This window comes from Pithys albifrons, chromosome 10 (assembly GCF_047495875.1).
Source record: "Pithys albifrons albifrons isolate INPA30051 chromosome 10, PitAlb_v1, whole genome shotgun sequence".
In the NCBI taxonomy this organism is placed as follows: domain Eukaryota; kingdom Metazoa; phylum Chordata; class Aves; order Passeriformes; family Thamnophilidae; genus Pithys; species Pithys albifrons.
Window position 1 is genome coordinate 23,802,421 of NC_092467.1, and position 16,925 is coordinate 23,819,345.

At 50.5% G+C, this 16,925-nt stretch overlaps 1 protein-coding gene across 2 annotated transcripts in view; it reads right to left on the minus strand.

The window, feature by feature from the left end:
- Positions 1–16,925, minus strand: part of ZSWIM5 (zinc finger SWIM-type containing 5) — a 97,812-nt gene that overhangs the window by 19,381 nt on the left and 61,506 nt on the right. For both annotated transcript variants that reach the window (XM_071565613.1, XM_071565614.1), the window contains exons 2-4: positions 9,756–10,112; positions 1,074–1,222; positions 299–449 (exon numbers count right to left, since the gene is read on the minus strand). In XM_071565613.1, coding sequence (XP_071421714.1) covers positions 299–449; positions 1,074–1,222; positions 9,756–10,112 — 657 coding nt within the window. The remainder of the gene's footprint in view (positions 1–298; positions 450–1,073; positions 1,223–9,755; positions 10,113–16,925) is intronic.

The window sequence follows — 16,925 nt, forward strand, 5'->3', positions numbered from 1 at the left end:
GCTTTGGGGCAGCACACCAAACACCAGGCTGCTGCAAGCATGCAACCAGCCACCTGCCACACACTCATCATCCTTGACCCCTTTGCAGGAGAGGGGCTGGTTTAAGGTGTTGAACTGTGTGGTTTGGGCCTGATCCAGCTGTCCCACCAGAATTTCCCTAGCAGAGGATACAGTAAGCTCCTGGCACCTCTCAGAGTCTCTTCACCCCAAAAAGAGCCCCAGAGAGCCTCTGGAATGATGTCTGTTGGCCCAGCAGCCCAGAGAGCCCTGCTGCTCCCTGCAAGGCAGTGACCCTTACCCAGCTCATCCCAGAGCTGCCTGCACTTCTCTGTTATGCCCGTTCCCTGCTGCCTCCAGAGGGAGAGCCGAGGATCAGCCATGAACTGCTCCGTTATCAATGTCAGCATCCTGGCCCCGTTGGAGTCCCTCATGCGCAGCATCTCCCGGACCTGGAAAGGACAAAGAGAAGGTCTTTGGTGAGACAAGCCATGATCCCTCAGAGGTGTTTAAGACACATTCACCTGGCTGGCAACCCATAGCTCCCTCATCCTGAAGGTCCAGACTGTAAATACATACCTACATGTGTGTGTGTGTAATGCATAGTCATACCTTATAACCCTCATGTAAGGGCTGTGATGAGGCTGGTTGGAGCCCAAGTGAGTAGCAGCCACAGCTAAGCCATAAAGAGTACTAAGTGACTAAGAACATGAAAACAAGACCCTTCTACAAAGAAAGGAAGAGCCCATAGGCTGTTGGCACCTTTCCATGGTCTTTGTAGGCTCTGCAGGGTTGGCTTTTGCCCCACCATGCTGACAGGGAGACAGGGGAATGCCCTCCCTTGCACAGGGATCATGGCAAACCCATCGCATGGGAGGAAGGGATTTGCCAGGATAGCAGGTGAGACAACCAGGCCTGACCTAGAGCCTGGATTACAACTGCCTGCTCTGCGACAGGGCAAGAAGGCACTGGAGCAGAGATTCCCAGCTGTGATGGGCACCCTGCCAGGGCAGCCAGCGAGCTGCCAGCTACGTGACATGTTGAGCGGAGATGGGAGAGAGCAGCCGGCTCCTCACCTTGGCAAACATGGAGTTGAGCTGCTTCCCCGAGCCGTAGTACCCTCCCTGAGATAGGAACAGCTTCACCTGCTCTCGGACCTGCTCCTCGTCCAAGTGCCAGCAGTTCTCGTCATCAATGCTGGCCCCAGCAGTAGGGTCAGGAGCACCTGAGGGGACAGGGATGGAGGAGAAGAGAGACAACCAGGTTTATCCCTGCAGGATCAGCAGTCCCACCAGTAAGGAGCGAACCTACCTCTATTTTATAGGGACCCACTTCTATTTTACCAGCTCAGATGAGTGAATACCAATCTGATTCCCAGACAGAGAGCCCCAGCTGGCAGCACCATGCTCTCCCAACATGATGGCGGCAGCAGCCATCAGGAGGGATCCTGACCACAGGGCTAATGCTTGCCTGGCCACCCTCCCTCTGCACCCCACATGAAGTGAGGCTGAGGAAGAGCAGGAGCCTGCCTTTCTCCAAAGCCCCAGGAGTGCAGACAATGCAGCTGCAGAGCCTGGAGCACTTCATGGCTCCAGGGATTGCCCAGGGTGCTCCTCCTCCTGCTTCATATCACCGGTTTGTTAAAGCATCAGTAAAGCTCCAATTCCTGCAAGCCCTTTCCCACGTTTGGAAGAGTCTAACAGAGGTACCACTGCATATGGGCTCCAGAACCCTGGGTTAAACATCAGTTCCTGCCCCTCATCTGCTTCAGGACAAGGGGACAAGTCCCTGGGTATCAGTGTACCTGCCTAAGAGAGATTCTCTGCAGGAAAGAACAAAGGATCAATAATCCTTCAAAGAGCAAACTGTGACCACAGTAGGTCCTTTGGCAGTCACGTGAGCGTTTAAAGGCTGTACTTCATCTTTTGGAGAACAAAAAGACAGAAAATTCACAAGTGCTTTAAACAACTTGAACAAAATTTCCCTGGCCTTGCCCCCTTCAATTCCCATTTCCGCCCTCCACCCTCCCCAAGCACTACCCTATCTCCCAGTGATGGGTTCCAGGGCTCACAGGGCAGACAGCGGCACAACTCCAGCAAGCAGCCAGGAGCACAAAAGGGAAAAGAAACTTGGCTTTTCAGCTCCTGCTTTTGAGTCCTGCTCTGCAGAAACTCCACAGGCAAAACCAATGCCAAGGAGGGATCAGTGTGGCTGGAGGATGCTCCATTCCACTTTGATCTGCTTCTCCCATCTCATCTCCCTCTTGAGCAAGGAAGAGGGTCAACACAGGAAGAGCAAGGTGCTGCATGAAGAGCTAAGGGATGCTGTCCCTGACACGTTCCCAGTTAAATCTTAATGATGTCTTCACCAGTCAACTGGGATCTGACTGAGGAGCAGAAATCACTTTCCTACAGAGACAGCTTGAGATGTACACACCCAGCCCTGTGCACTGCTGAGCCAGGAGCTCAAATGCAATTCATGAAAATCGTGCTCCAGGATGCTGGTTCAGCAGGGCAACTGTCTCTTCCTGACTTGTAAGCAAGACAACACCAACCTGAGGGGTTTTGCTCCTCCAGGAAAGGCTGAAAATGCTCCTGACCCAGTAAGATAGAGTTATTTGTATTTAACATCCTTTACAAAATTACTTTAATTTCTGCTACCAGTCACTGCCTGAGAGAAGCTCCAGCAAGCTCTAGGTGTGCTGAAGGGACAGCATGCTGCTGCTCCCTCTACAGAATAATTTACAGTTGACACAACAACGTAATTGGGATGGGAGCTGAAGCAGCAGAAGGGAAATCACAGCTTCTGGATGAGCACGATGACTTTTGTCTACAGACCCACACATGCCCTGGTCCCACTCCCCTGCCGCCAGTGGCCAAGCCCTGCCATAAGCCACGAGGGACAGCCACACTAGTGACAGTCCATCCCGGCCCTCTGAGCTTTTCTGTGCCTTTTCCTTCCCTCCCCCAGCCTCATCCTTATCTCACAGATAAAGAGCAGACAAGCTAGCGATTATCCCCTATCAGGAACCGATGACTAATCTGTCTACCATGAGCGCTTATCCGGCCCCACCACTAGGTATCCCAGACGACTGCACTCTTAATATCCTCCTCTCCATCACCGTGCCTGTCACTCCTAGCTGCAACTATCCAGAGCAGCCTCGACTGCCTTTACAGGGTCACCTGGCTGCACCTATAGGGACCAGGAGGGTACGGATGCCTGGGGTGACCTATCCCACCTATGCTCAGCTGTGCTTTGGTCCCTCACTGTGGCCCCTGTGACAGATTAAGGTGGAGGAGTTTGCAAGGTGCAAACAGTGACTGCATTTTCTTGGGGTTCCCCAGCCACCCTCAGCACTTGCTGCTCTCACGTAGCGTTAGCGACGGGAAGCCCAAGCAGCGAGGAAAGGAGTGTGCAGCTAAATAAAATCTCCTCCTCCCACACAACACATTGAGCACTTCGCACGTTGGGGTTCGGGCCGCAGCCAAATTAGGAACGCGCCTCCTGCGCCTCCAAATAAAACCCAAACTTGCTTGTAAATGTGTTTTGCTCTCCTACAAAATATTCAGAGAGAGAGCTGTAATAGCAGATTCCCACACGTGCAACACAACCTGGCAGATAACAGGCTGCCCAATTATGCTGTGGAGCTGGATAAACATTTAAGAGCAAACAACGGAATTTGTGCTGGGTTTAAATATTAATGGCAGGATTTGTCCACTTCCCTTTGCCAACGTTCACACCGTGGGGGCTTCGGCAGTGGTATGCTGTGACGCAGCTGATGAGTGATTCCATGTCTCAGCTCCAAAGGAGCTGGGAACGGCATGTAAAACAGCCCGGCGCCTGCATAACACATTTCTCATGTAGCAGCATTCGTGCTCCAAAGAGCCCTGTTTCAGATGTGCTGGATCTTGGTCCTGCCGGATTCAGATTTAAGGAAACACCATTGCACATCTTGAGTGGAAAGTGTTTCACCAGCCTGTTTACACCGGCTGTAGAAACAGAGATAAAAATGCAATCCATCACACACTGAGCAGGACTCCCTGCTTGCAGGGGGCTCGGGCTTTAACTGTTTGACAGCCAAGCGAGACTTCTCCAGGCAAATACAAAGACTGAGAAATAAGGACTGGAAAAATCCACAAATGAGAAAACAGAATGAACCCAGGCACAGAAAATTCAACTCCTCGCTCAGAAATTAGCTGCGTAACATGAAGAAAACAAAAGGTGCTCCTGGACTGGTATGCCACAGGTTTCCAGGGCTGAGGAGGCAGTGGGACCTTGTGAGCCATGACAAGGCATTGGCACATCCCAAAACCAAGCTCCTGAACCCAAAAAGGGGAGATACATTAGCTAGGTAGCATGGAAAGCACTCCCAGAGTGTCTCACCCAAAGCAGGATTGGTGACACCTAGAAAAAAAAGGGTAATTACTATTTTTAACCAGTGTCTGGAGCGATAAACTGATGCAAAAAGCCACCTATGGACAGAGATGATTCCTCCAGCATCACCCCCATAGTCACCCCACCCAAATGTGCCTAGCATCCATCAGTAGTCAGGGCCTGGCCGTGCCAGCCCCCATGTCAGTGGTGTCCAGAGCAGGGCTGGCCATCGTGGTGGCAGTTCACAAGGGCCATCTCATGACTGCACATAGTGGTGTTGCTGAATGTCTCTGGGCCACCTCTTCAGTGTCCAGAGAGAAAACAGACGTGAAGGAACAGCTCAGGGCAGGGAGTGGGGAGGACATGGACAAATAAGCAAACAGCAAAAAACCTCAGAGAGAAAATAACCAGGCACCAGGAAGGAAATGAACTCTAACAAGGGATTAAAAATAGCAGCAAAGCAAGGAATTGAGCTCCGCCAAGGCTCTCAATTCATTTTCAAGTGAAGACAGGCTGAGGGGAGCCTCCAGGATGGCCTGAAGATTCAAACACACCTGATAGCAATGGGGCAAGTGAATCTGGACTGGATCCCAGTATGGTGGACAGAAGCTGTGATCCAGCTGGTACCAGTATCTGACTTTGAAAGCTGTGTATTAAGCACCACTTGTGTGCCCTGGGGTCATTTGGCAACCCCAGTGGCTCTGCAGGACAAGGGGGAAGAGCTGCCTTTCTCTCCAGTACTCAGGTGTGTTATTTTCCCTTAAATCCACATCAGCTCAGCAAACAGGAACATGAATTCCCTGGAGAGCTGACCTTCTCCTCCTCCGCTGCGGGAAGGCAGAATTTCAAATAGATTTACCAGTGCTGCCTTCCAGACACTGTCTCAGGATGACCTGAAAGTTAAAGACCACCCCAGGACTCCTCAAACATCAGCCCTGGCTCAGTGTGACAGGACAAGCAGGCAGGGACTTCCTGCATGTCGACCTGGCAGCCGACTTGCTGTGCACAAGGAGCAAGAGGGACCAACAGGTGAAGGACAGTATTAGCCCGGGAGCTGAAGGAAGGCTCCAGGTGGTCAAGAATGCATCTAGGACAACAGGGACTGGATGAGGCAGAGGCCTCCTTATACTTTTTGCATAAGCAGATCTGTTTTTCCCATGCCAAAGCCTGAGGATTTTTCAAAACCCGCTCCTCGAAGGAAGCTCCTGAGTCCCTGCAGGACCACAGAGGCCCCTCAGTGAGTCACACTGACTTGTCCTCAGAGGGAGCTGCCCCTGCACTGTGCAACTGCAGAGGTTTTGTGCCTTTTCCCACTTCTGCCTGAGAAGAGCATCTCAAGCCCTTCAATGGCATCAGCAGAGCACCACACAGTCTCATCCACTGGCATTTCCATGGGGCAGACAGACTGTCCCCAGCCATGTCTCCTGGGCTGAGGGCAGCAACACTCTCAGCCATGCCCAAGTGCCACTCAAGCAGGGTCATTTACAGAGCTGCAAACACTGGGCCTGCCAGAACCTCCTGCTCCTCACCCAAGGAAGGGGAAAAATTAATCAGTGTGCATGAGATACCTCTAAGTTCCAAATCTGGGCTCACAGGCACTGTCCTGTCTTTAAGCTTCTAATTACAGATTTTAATGACCACTCTGTCTGGCCCTGCAGTGGTTTCCATCAGCCTCCTCTCCTTGACCACAGACTGCTTTTGCCCTCAGGAAGAATCCAGTGTTTGCTTCCTAAGCCCAGATATCCCAACCAAGTTCAAGGAATGTATCTGAGACACACCTTTCCTTTCTGTACACCCCAAATTGATCCGGTCTTCCTCTTAAAATAAATTCAGATCATTCTCTACAAACACGAACCAAAATAGCAGAGAAGATGAACATTGCTTCCCAAGCCTGCTGCATGGCTTAGATCCTGTGCACTGGCTGCTGATGGGTGCTAGATCCATGATGTGAGAGCAGGAAACCCAGCACTGCTGCCAGGACTCACTGGTGCTTGAGTTTCCCCTCTTCCTTTTGCCCCCAAAATCTCCCTCTCTGCCTACGATTCCTATTTCAGCTTTTTCTCAGCATTACCCTCTCCAGTATCTCCTGGCTCTCTTTGCAGTACTTTATGGCACCAAAGCAATTGCTCTCTCTTCCTCATCCACACCTCAGGAAGATGTGTTCTTTCCAGGTTTCTCAGAGGTAGCACATGGATCCCCCAGTAGCAAAGCTCCAACAGACTCACCTAACCCCAGAGCGTCCCACTGTGGCTGGTGGCCCTGACCCACTTACTCAGCTTGCATTTCGCCCAAACCAGGCTGGCACCACAGTAAACCAATGCAAGCCCTGGGCTGAGGGTTTTGGAAAAGCAGAGGGAGCAGGATGCCAAGGTGGCCATCAACAGATACTATGCACTCTGCTGAAGTCCTGGCTGTTGGATCCAAGCTCTCCAGATGCAGGTTCTGGCTGCTCCCTTCATTCACCCCACTGGGAAAGGCCAAGCAGCTATGAGACACTTTTGCTGGCACAATGACACCCTCACAGCCTTGCTCCATGCTGGGCAGTCACTGCTAGCTTTGTCCCCTTGAGGAGGGGACACCACAGCACTGAAACCCACCCATGTCTCCTCACTCCAGCTGCCACTCCAGCTGCTGAGCATGGAGGTGCCAGACATGCGAGATACTCTCACTGTGAGCATGCTGCCCTTTGCAGCCAGGCCACAGGAGCAGAAACGTGACCCACTTCTGCAGGCAGAGGTCAAGTGGGGAGCAGAGCAGCAGGCACACCTAGGAGCTCTGCTTGGACTGAATCCTTCGAGAACACGCGAGCGCTTTGGCTGCACTCCAAGACTCCATCATTACTGGATAGTTTGCATTTCCTTCTAGGAAGACAGCCGGGAAAATCGGCACGTGGTGCACAGCCCACGGCTACAGACTCCTGCAAGGAACAAAGCTCCGATGCCCAGAGCCGAGCATGCCAGACAATGGCTGGTAATTTTCTCTGCCATTCAGGCTCTGCAGGAGGAGAAGGAGAATCCCTGAAAGCCTATTTTACAAAATCAGCCCTTTGCACAAAGAGCATTTTCCAGCCAGCCTGGTGCAGAATCAGCTCCTCCATCACATGTGCTCACCATCAATATGGAAGGAGTAGCCTTTTGGGTGACCAGAAGCAGGTAGGGAAGACCCAATGCTTGTATGAAGCTCAATGACCTCTCATCAGAAGAAATGGATGGGGGAGGGAATAAAGGATTTCTGCAAAGACTATTCTTTCTCCGAGATGTAATAACCTCAGCTGTCCAGTACACACACTGGGCTACTGTTTGAGTTGCAGAGGTTGGCCTGCCAGAAGTCACCTTGGCCTGAACCCCAAGGTGAACAAAGGTGTGACCCCAAGGGTCTGAACTAGATACCGTCAAGAACTGTGCATAAAGCTCTGTGTGAAGCACAGCTAGAAGAATTACAAGTCCCAGGATCACTGACCCGTTATGAATGCATGAACATCTAGAAAGATGGGGGACACATATGGATCTCCTTCAACTGGAGACCCCAAAATTGCTCTCCCATACACAGCCCCACATGCCTGTAGCCCTTCCTCACCCTGGGCTCAAGAAGCTCTGCAACAGAATTACACTGTGGTTGTGTTTCTGGCAAGAAGAGGAGGGCGAAATCTGCAACGTTGTCCAGGATCAAGAGTCAGAGCCTTGGACAGCATCACTCTGAACTTGGACGTGAGGGATTTTGAGCCTTCCGTTTCAGAGGGTGCAACATCTATGAGTTATAGATCATCTTTAGATCATCTCATCATCCTAAAACTGACATGCATGCTACCCCAGGATGAGATAAATCTGCTCTCCTGCTTGCAGAGGCATTTCCTTGCTCATGAGCAGCTGGGCAGCCATAGGGGTATCAGATAGGTGCCACCTTCTGTGGGGTAAGCCAACGTGTCTCCGTTGGTTTAAAATTGCATGCTGGAGTGTGTGAATTTGCACAAATCTGAAGGGACCAAGAATTTTTGCTTTGTTTTTTTTAAAACCACTTGTAAAAACAAGAGGCAGATATTGAACCGGAGCCAACATCTGTATCTTTGTAAGACTCTCAGTCACCAGCCTTTTGCTGACTCTAGAGCAATAAATATTCAGAGCCTTAAAAGCTTTACTTCAATCTGCTTAGGAGAAAGCAGCCTCAAACAATGGCCAGGAAGGGATCTTGCCCAGACTACGCTTTGACAGATCTGCCCAGCGAGGGAATGGCCCTCAGCAGATTCTTGCAGTATCATAGCTCCTCATTCTTTTGTAATGCCAAAAATTGAGGACCCTTCTCCCCCTGCAAAAGCCAGTTATTTAGAGCACAACCACACACGTAGCAGACACGGCCCAAGAAAGGAGACAAAGGGTGCTCCCAATATGGGAGCAGGAATGACCAGACAGAGGTAGGGGAAAACATCTAAGATCAGAACTGCCATCACCCCTACAGTGGAGGTGAACCTCTGACCTCATCTCTACATGTGGATTCAACCAGTTCAGATGATATTTTAGGCTACACATGGGGCTTTTCATCTTCGCAGCACTTACCAGGCATGCGTTAATCCCCACAACACCCTTCCGTGGCAGATAAATGTTTATTATCTCTGCTCTACAGCTGGTGGGACAGGCACGGTGCAGAGTGGCTCATTGTTGCAGACCCTGGGCAACCTCAGCTCCTGCACTCCTTGGAAAGGCACAGCAGGGGACCCCCAGGAGCCTGGGCCACTTCCTTGGCCAGTGGAACAGGACTGGGATGGGCATTGGCCCCCAGATTTCCAGGGGAGGAAGTAAAAAGCATCTTCCAAACACAACACCCCAGGACACATCTCCCCTGCCTTTGTGCAGTAGGTCAGAACAGTACTGCTCATTTATTATGGGCAAATTAACGCCCATGGAGATTAAAGCTTTATCTCCTGCCAGCTCAGCCGCATCTGACTTAGCAATGTGCAGGGCTGGGGCTGACACCGGGTCCCTGCATGATGGAGGAACCACATCCCCACTGCATCTCTCGCTCTGTGGGGTCCCAGTACCACCTCCTTGTGTGCTGGGGACCAACTGTGCTGCCTTCCTCTGCCCTTGGCTTCTCCATTCTACTCTGAGCTGTGCCTTGTGCACCACCAGCCTGTCTGCTCTGCCTCTTCCTGCTTGTTGAAGCTGATATTTGATAGACAAACACATACAAAAAAGGGCAGAGCAGGGACACCCTGATGATGTTGTCCCAACATCCATGCTTTAACATCAGTGTGACACTGCCAGCTCTCTCTGTGCAGCAACAGACAAATGGCAAAACAAAGGCCATCACTGTCAGCATCAAAACTATCATCCCAGCCCAAACACAGATTGAACCAGTGCTGGGTCACCCAGTGAGGAGGGAGGAATTACCATGCACTTGGTTGATCTCCGAGTTGGATGACAGGATCTCATCAGCCAACTTCTGGGCGGTGGGCAGCACCTCGGTGTGGTGTGCTGTGATCAAATACTGAACAAACTTCTGGAGCTGGTCCCTGTTCATCTGGAAAAGGGTCTCTGAGATGGGAAGACGGAGTTTGACCTGGTCCGGCTTGCGGATCCTGTACAGTGAAAGCGCCACGACGTGAGCGCAATAAAAAATGTCCTTGTTCCCGCAGCCACACGTCACTGAGGTGATTTTGCAGCGGTCGAAGCTGATGGCCACCTTGTAGGTCACCTCTGGCTCCGTTGCAGTTGCTGGCTCCGTTACTGTCCCGCTGAGGTGGAACCCTGGAGAGGACATGGAGAAGAAAGAAAGGCCAGGTTAGCTTTCCTCTGACCACAACCACCGTGCAAACTCTGGAAGGAGGCAAGGCCAAGGAGCACAGCACCCAGCACACGCCAGCCCATGTGTACAAACACACTTCTGCACCAATGCACACATGCAGCCAGGCTCATTGGTGAGTGCATTTAACAGACAAACCCCCAGAGGAAGAGCAAAGCTGCTTGGTTCCCATTTGTTTAAGTCTCCCAGTCTGTTTCCCTCCTGGGAGTCATTTCCAACCACACCTCCCTCTCACTGAATTTGCAAATCACATGAGTGAGGGCTGGTAGAAAAAGGCCACATTTGATGAGGCAGACAAACTAAATGCAAAGCAATTCTAACTGTAGTCCCTCAACCAGGTAGTGTGTTCCAGGGCACGGCCACATCTTGGAGCTCTTCCATGCAGTGGAAACAAGGAGCAGCGACAGGAGAAATGCACAGTCCAAACTGCAGGCTGTAGGAAAACTGTTCTTGAGCTCCACAAATTGGTCACACCAATGTTATGTTGCTCCTGACAGTCCTCACCACGCTGTCAGGGGTTGCAGCACCCTCAGGCACGAAGTATGAATAAAAGCCCCCAAAAGTCCAAAATGCTGGTGAGGAGCATTACATGGGCTCAGAAAGTTCTCTGGGTCCAAGGAAGGTGGATGTATCAAGCAAGTGACAGATGAGTCAGTGAGGAAAGACTGGATGCCCATCAACCTCAATCTGAGAGGGAGTCTCAGGAAGCCCTTCTCAGGTCCAACTGCTGAGTGGGTCCAACAAAAACACTTTGCACTTGCCCAGCACCTGATGAAGGGACATCTTGGTTTGCCCCACTCATCGGCCTCATTCCTCTAAGGAGAATGAGGCTGCACCAGGAGGTTAATTAACATGGCCAGGGCCACCCAGTGCCCTCATGTCAGAAGGTGGTGTGGGACCTGGCACCCCACACCGCCCATCCCAGCCCTCCTCCCTGAAGAGGATGCTCACTTTACTCCATGCCACTGCAAACTTATTAAGCCTGAGTGTGTACAGGTCCCTGCAGAGACTGCCATCCCCCCAGAGAAGGCAGCAGAAGGCTAAGAGCCCTACAATCAGTGACAGAAAAGGAAAAGGGGTGGAGGGGGGGGTGAAGACTAAAATACATTAACTGCATCAAACCCTTGTGCGTTTGCCAGCTCTTACAAAAGCTTTCGGAGACAAATTCTATCAGAGGTTTTTAATAAATGGCATCAAAACCAGCTATTCACTGCCAGTCTCTTTAAAGCCACGCCAAAAAACACATTCAAATCTGATTAAGCGTCAAGGAGGTCTGTTTTTACTTTAGTGCAGAGGAGGGGGAAAAGTAGACCTGTTCTGCTGCCATTACCGAAACCCCACGCCATGTGGCTAGCAGAGCAGGAGAGCAGGGATGGACAAACCCACAGCACTACCCTCTTGCTCACGTGCTGCCAGGAGTGGAAGTGCAGCTGTGGAGGCGCTGGGCTCGGCGCCGCAGGAGCGGCATGGCAGGAGCTGACGAGCCTCCCCCTCCACACAAGTCCATCCCCCAGCAGCCAAACTATATAAATCCCGAGGATAAACTCCAAAGTGTTTATGTTTTACCACTTCTCTGGTTTGCAATGCTTGGCAGGCGGCTTCGACTCACTGCCAGTTTCTCCCTAGTTTACTTTTTGAACAAGTTAAAAGGATTGGAAACCACGTTCCTGAGCAAGTATGTATGTATATACTTGTGTGTATGCCCGCAGGCACATACACACATATATAGAAAACACTTGGACAAATTACTGGCCATAAACACTGCCTTGAAATGCTTACTTTAGTGGGACTATGGGCCAGGCCCCAATTGGGACTAACTGGTGTAAGGTTGGAGGAACTCATTTAACCAAATTACCTGTTTCAGACAGGTCTGAAAATACAACTGTGGTCTGATCCGGATCCCTGACAGAGAAAAATTGTCCAGATACTCCCCAGGCTGTTCTCAGGCACCCCAAAAGCTGTGCTCTCCCATCTGCTGCAAGAGCCATTCCTCACAACCCATAGCCAGGGTCTGTACATCGAACAAGACCATCCAGTATGTCAACTGCCAAGTTCATCTGGCACCGGAGCCCCAAGTCAAGCACTGGTTTAGATTTTAGCAGTAGTGGCAGCAGGTCTACTTAAGATAAACTAGGAACTCTATACAGAACATTTATCAAAAGTTTAGTCAGAAACTAAACATGGTAGAGGGGGAGAGAGAGGACCTGGCAGGAACAGAGGCATTATTTGGAAATATTTACATTAATGGGAGGTCAGGCTGCAGCTACTACATGTGTCCTGCACTGCAGCCAGGTCCCCACCCCAGCACCCTCAGTGCTGGGCACACCAGCTAAGCAGTGATGGATATCACTGTCCCAGAGAAGAGTGGTGGCTAAAACATGGGTTATGGTGTGATTACTCCATCATCCATCAAGCATGCACTCCTGGTCCATGCAAAACCCTGCTGCTATCATCACCAAAAGCCTACAAGTCACACTGAAAAAGGACAACTGTCACTGTACCCTCCTCTCTGTTCATCTCACATCCTAGAAGCAAGAAACATCGTAAGAGCTGTGATACCAGCACTTCAGTAGAGAGCCCTGGACATGGGGTCTGGATTGCACGGAGAGCAAAGACACACCCTCCTCCGTGTCCTCCCTGTACATTTCAATTTAAGACATTCCTAGAGCTGAGTGCTTATCTAGGACTTCATCTTCAATTCTTAACATAAACTAACTTGGTGTTTGATTTGCTGCCAGCAAAGCGACAGTGCCAAGGCTTGAAAACCATGGAAAAGAAATAATTAAATACCATCTTTGTTAAGTACAGACTCATTACGCCCCACCAGAGTTTAGCTTTGTCCCAAGAACAATGACGCCTTTTCCCTGCCCCAGAACACCCTCTCCTACTTTTACCACAGAAGCTTCCCAGTTGGTGTCTCTTTGATCAAGGCTGCAAAAGGAGCTGAGGGTTTGTAACTGCCCCAGAAAGAGCACAGAAAGGTGCCACCCGTGTTCACAGACACACAGGACATGATGAGCTAATCCCACCCATCTGACTCACCAAATAGGGACAAAACACTGGAGCAAGGACCTGTCTTGAATTACTGCTGCTGGACACTGCACATCTGATTTAAATTAAAACAGCCCCCAGGACTGTCTTCTAGAAGTTTGTGAGCTCCACAAGGGTGGGACTTAAAACTCATCAGCTGGGCAGCACTCTCCTTTTTGGAGCTGAGAAACCCTGCAGGCTGGGAGGAGGATGGATCCACAAAACATCCCTGGGCTCTGAAAGAGCTATAAAGGATCAAGCCTTTAGCAGGGTGCTCCAGTGAGGGAGACTTTGCTATTAGGACAACAGCATTAAGGCCTCAACAGAAGCATCTTTAACCAGGATGGAGAATTCTTTAATCTCTAAACCTATTCAACCAAAAGGAGCTTTACAAACTTCCAGTTCTGCAAGAGTAGACACTCTTTCAGCTGGACATCTTTAACCCAGATGTCCACATGCCAACCATCAGGAGAAACCACTAGCCTATACTGCAGCTCCTACCCACCACGAGGCCAGCTGTAAAGACCCCTCTTGCATTCTCCAGTGAACCACTCAAGGTGAAGCCAACACTCAAGCTGGTTACATCAAAATCCTGAAGTTTGGAGACAGGCATAATGCCACGTGGAAATTTAAATCCCCAAACCAAGCAAAACCCAGGCATACCCCTTCCCTTCTCATAACTGTGGCATCAAGAGCCTTCCAACACCTGCAAGGAACAGGAGGGAGGGGAGGACCCCACAGCTACCACACTAGTTAGGAACCCAAGCACTCAGCTCTGCTCCCTCTGGCAGCTGTGGCTCACGGCCATCCCTCAGAATTCACACTGCAGCCCAGACAGAAGTCACAGTTGTCATTCACAAAGTTGTGCCAGTTGGAAAAAATTAGCTCACTCTTCCCAGGAATGGCAGTTGCTTGCCTTTCACGGAGCATTAGCCAGGGTGGAAACCACCACAGAACAGCAGCCACCTGCAGGACCTAACCCTGAGGATCCTGCACTGGCATTGCTGTGCAACAGGATGGCGAGCAGTAACACATGGGTAACATGGGGAGCACTTTTGCACGACACTGTGACTCCTCTGTCTCCTCCACAGGCGTTTCTTGGTCTTTGTGGAAACCTTGAAGCAGGGCAAGGAATGGCTCTGCAGAGGGAAACATGCACCATATCCACGCCCTGAGCAAGGACTGCTGCTGGGATGCGGCTGGACACTGCACACCTGGCTGTCAAAACCTCAAGTGACCTCCTAGTACCTGAGACTGATATTTTGGCCAGCCTGTATTCAGAGCAACGTGATGGAAATTCCACCCACACAGCTTCCTGAAGGCAGCAGCCACATAACCTTGCATCCCAGTCAGAGAGTGGCTGTGGCAGACAGCAGCTTGGCTCCTCTCTGCTCTTGTACTCCATGCTGAGCTCCCAGGACTCCACCCCTAGCCAGACTAACCCCACTACAAATCTCTGTTTGGGCAGCTCTGCCTTGGGGCAGCCAGGAGCTCTGCAAAACCAAATAGGAATAAATGCACAAATATTTATGGGGCTCAGCAGATGTAGATGAGGTAAACTGAAATTCTCAGTGCAAGCTGTATACACTAGGTTAACGTGACCCAAATATATAATTTTTTAAATTTCCAAACCACAGCGGAAAGTTATTTTAAACTAAAGTGATTCCAAGCTCTTTAGTGATTAAACGGACTGCAGTTCCAGCTCCTAGTGGAAAAACCATTTGTTTTTCCACTGTGTGAAAGCCATAACTAGCAATGAATAATAATTGCTGCACCAAGTGTTATTTATAAGCCATTCTCAGTCACATTTCCGTGCCTCGAAACAGCAGCTTTCTAAACATGAACTCAAAATCGGTCAATATTTGTAATGTAGACAACACCCACGGGAGGAAGGTGTTGGTGTACTCGGGCAGTGGGAAGCAGAGGTTAGTAAAGTCTCCCAAAGCTTTCCAGCTTCCAGATCAATTCCTCCAGCCGGCTGATGCTGACAATTGCTCAGTCCCTGACCTTGCAGTTGGAAAGGAGATGGGCTCATGAACTCATTTGCACATGACAATGCTCCAGCAAAGTGAATCATCTGCCTCCGATAGTAACGGAGAGTACGGTGTGCCCCAGCCCTCCCGGGCTCCATTCAACCAGCACAGGGCTGGCCTTTTGTGCTGCCAGTGCAAGAAAGACTCTGCTGAAGATGTGTGCAATTAAACCCACTTTTCTTGTTGCTCTTTTGATTCAGCAGCTCAATGAGAGGCACCCTAGGCAGGTGTTGTCATACACAGATAAAATGTGCCTTTTCAGAGAACTGGCAGACAAAAAGAAAGAGGGTAAGGCTGAATCAATTGCCATTTCTCCCTTGCAAAATAGGGAATTCAGGCTTCCAGCGAGTCAATGAGCAGAGTTGCTACTCCATCCTCCCTCCTCCCCAAAGCTATTCTTTTTTGTGACCACAGGCAAAGGTGCTGCTGTTGAGCAAGACCTTGGCAGGGATAAAGCAGGCAGGGGGCGGCTGCCCAGGAGGATGCTGCTGTCCCAGAACAAGACAGGCGTGCTTCCTCTGCTGAATGTTCTCTCCTCACAGCCTTCCTCCCTGTCCCCAACCACGCACTTATCCTTGCCTGGTCATTACCACCCTGGAAAAGCACCTCTACTTTCACAGAGCTAACAAAGGCCATTAATAGCCCCCAGGAAGGAGCCATGCCCGCAGCTGAGCTGCTGCCAGAGGAGAGGAAACAAAGGGACACGGATGAGTTAGAGAGCATGCATGATGTCTGCAAGTGTTCCCACACATACCTACAGCCTCAGACACCAACTACCACAGGTTTATGACAAATATTCTTTTATCACCTCTCCAGGTAGGCCAGGGAAGAAGCAAGAGCTGCAGCTGTAAGCAGAGGAGATGCAGTGGGGCTGTTTGTGCTGGAGGGAGCCATAAGCGCCTCTGAGCAGCTGAGTAAGCTGGAGGGACGCTCTCTCTGCCATCTGCTCTGATCCCACAACACCTCCTGCAAATGAAGAGTCAATCCACTGGTTTCTATCCCTGTTAACCTCTCAACAGCCAAGAGGACTGGCCTCTGCCTTGCTCTTTATCCGAGCCAGCTAATGCGTGAAGCACACCACGCTTCCCATCTGCTCCAGCATTACTAGAGTTAAAGAACAAAGCCGTTTCCCTGTCCCGAGCATTCACTTACACAGATGCCCTTGTATTAACTCAATTTCCCAGCGATTTCCATTATTACCCTTACGAGATTTCTGGTGTTTGTTTATCTAGGAGCCTCAAATGGAGGTTTTTTCCCTCCCCCTACCCAGCTCAGGGGGTGGCTGGCCCAAGGCCATGCTTCAGACTCCTAGTCCCAATCTGTGACTTTACCCAAAAATACTGAAAATGTTCTCCATTTTCCCCCCCAGCCTGGAGCACTCTTTGCTGCCTGTCCAGTCCTGAAGAAGCAGGATTTTTGGGTCTTTGTTGCCAGCCTCAAAGCCAAGACCACCCTTTCAAGCATCACCTTCCATAATCTTCCAACGCCTTTCTGCAAATGGTTTTTAATCTACCCAGATGCGCAACTCTTGTTCTGAAGACATATGGTTTGGGCAAAAAAGGAAAAAATACAATTGGTTTTAAAGCTTAGTCTGATTTCCTCTGCTGAGGTGCAGCCCTGCAAACTGAATTCCTCTGCAGGTCAGATCCAACTCAAACCAATCCAAATGCCAGTTTTGCAGCCGCATAAGCAACA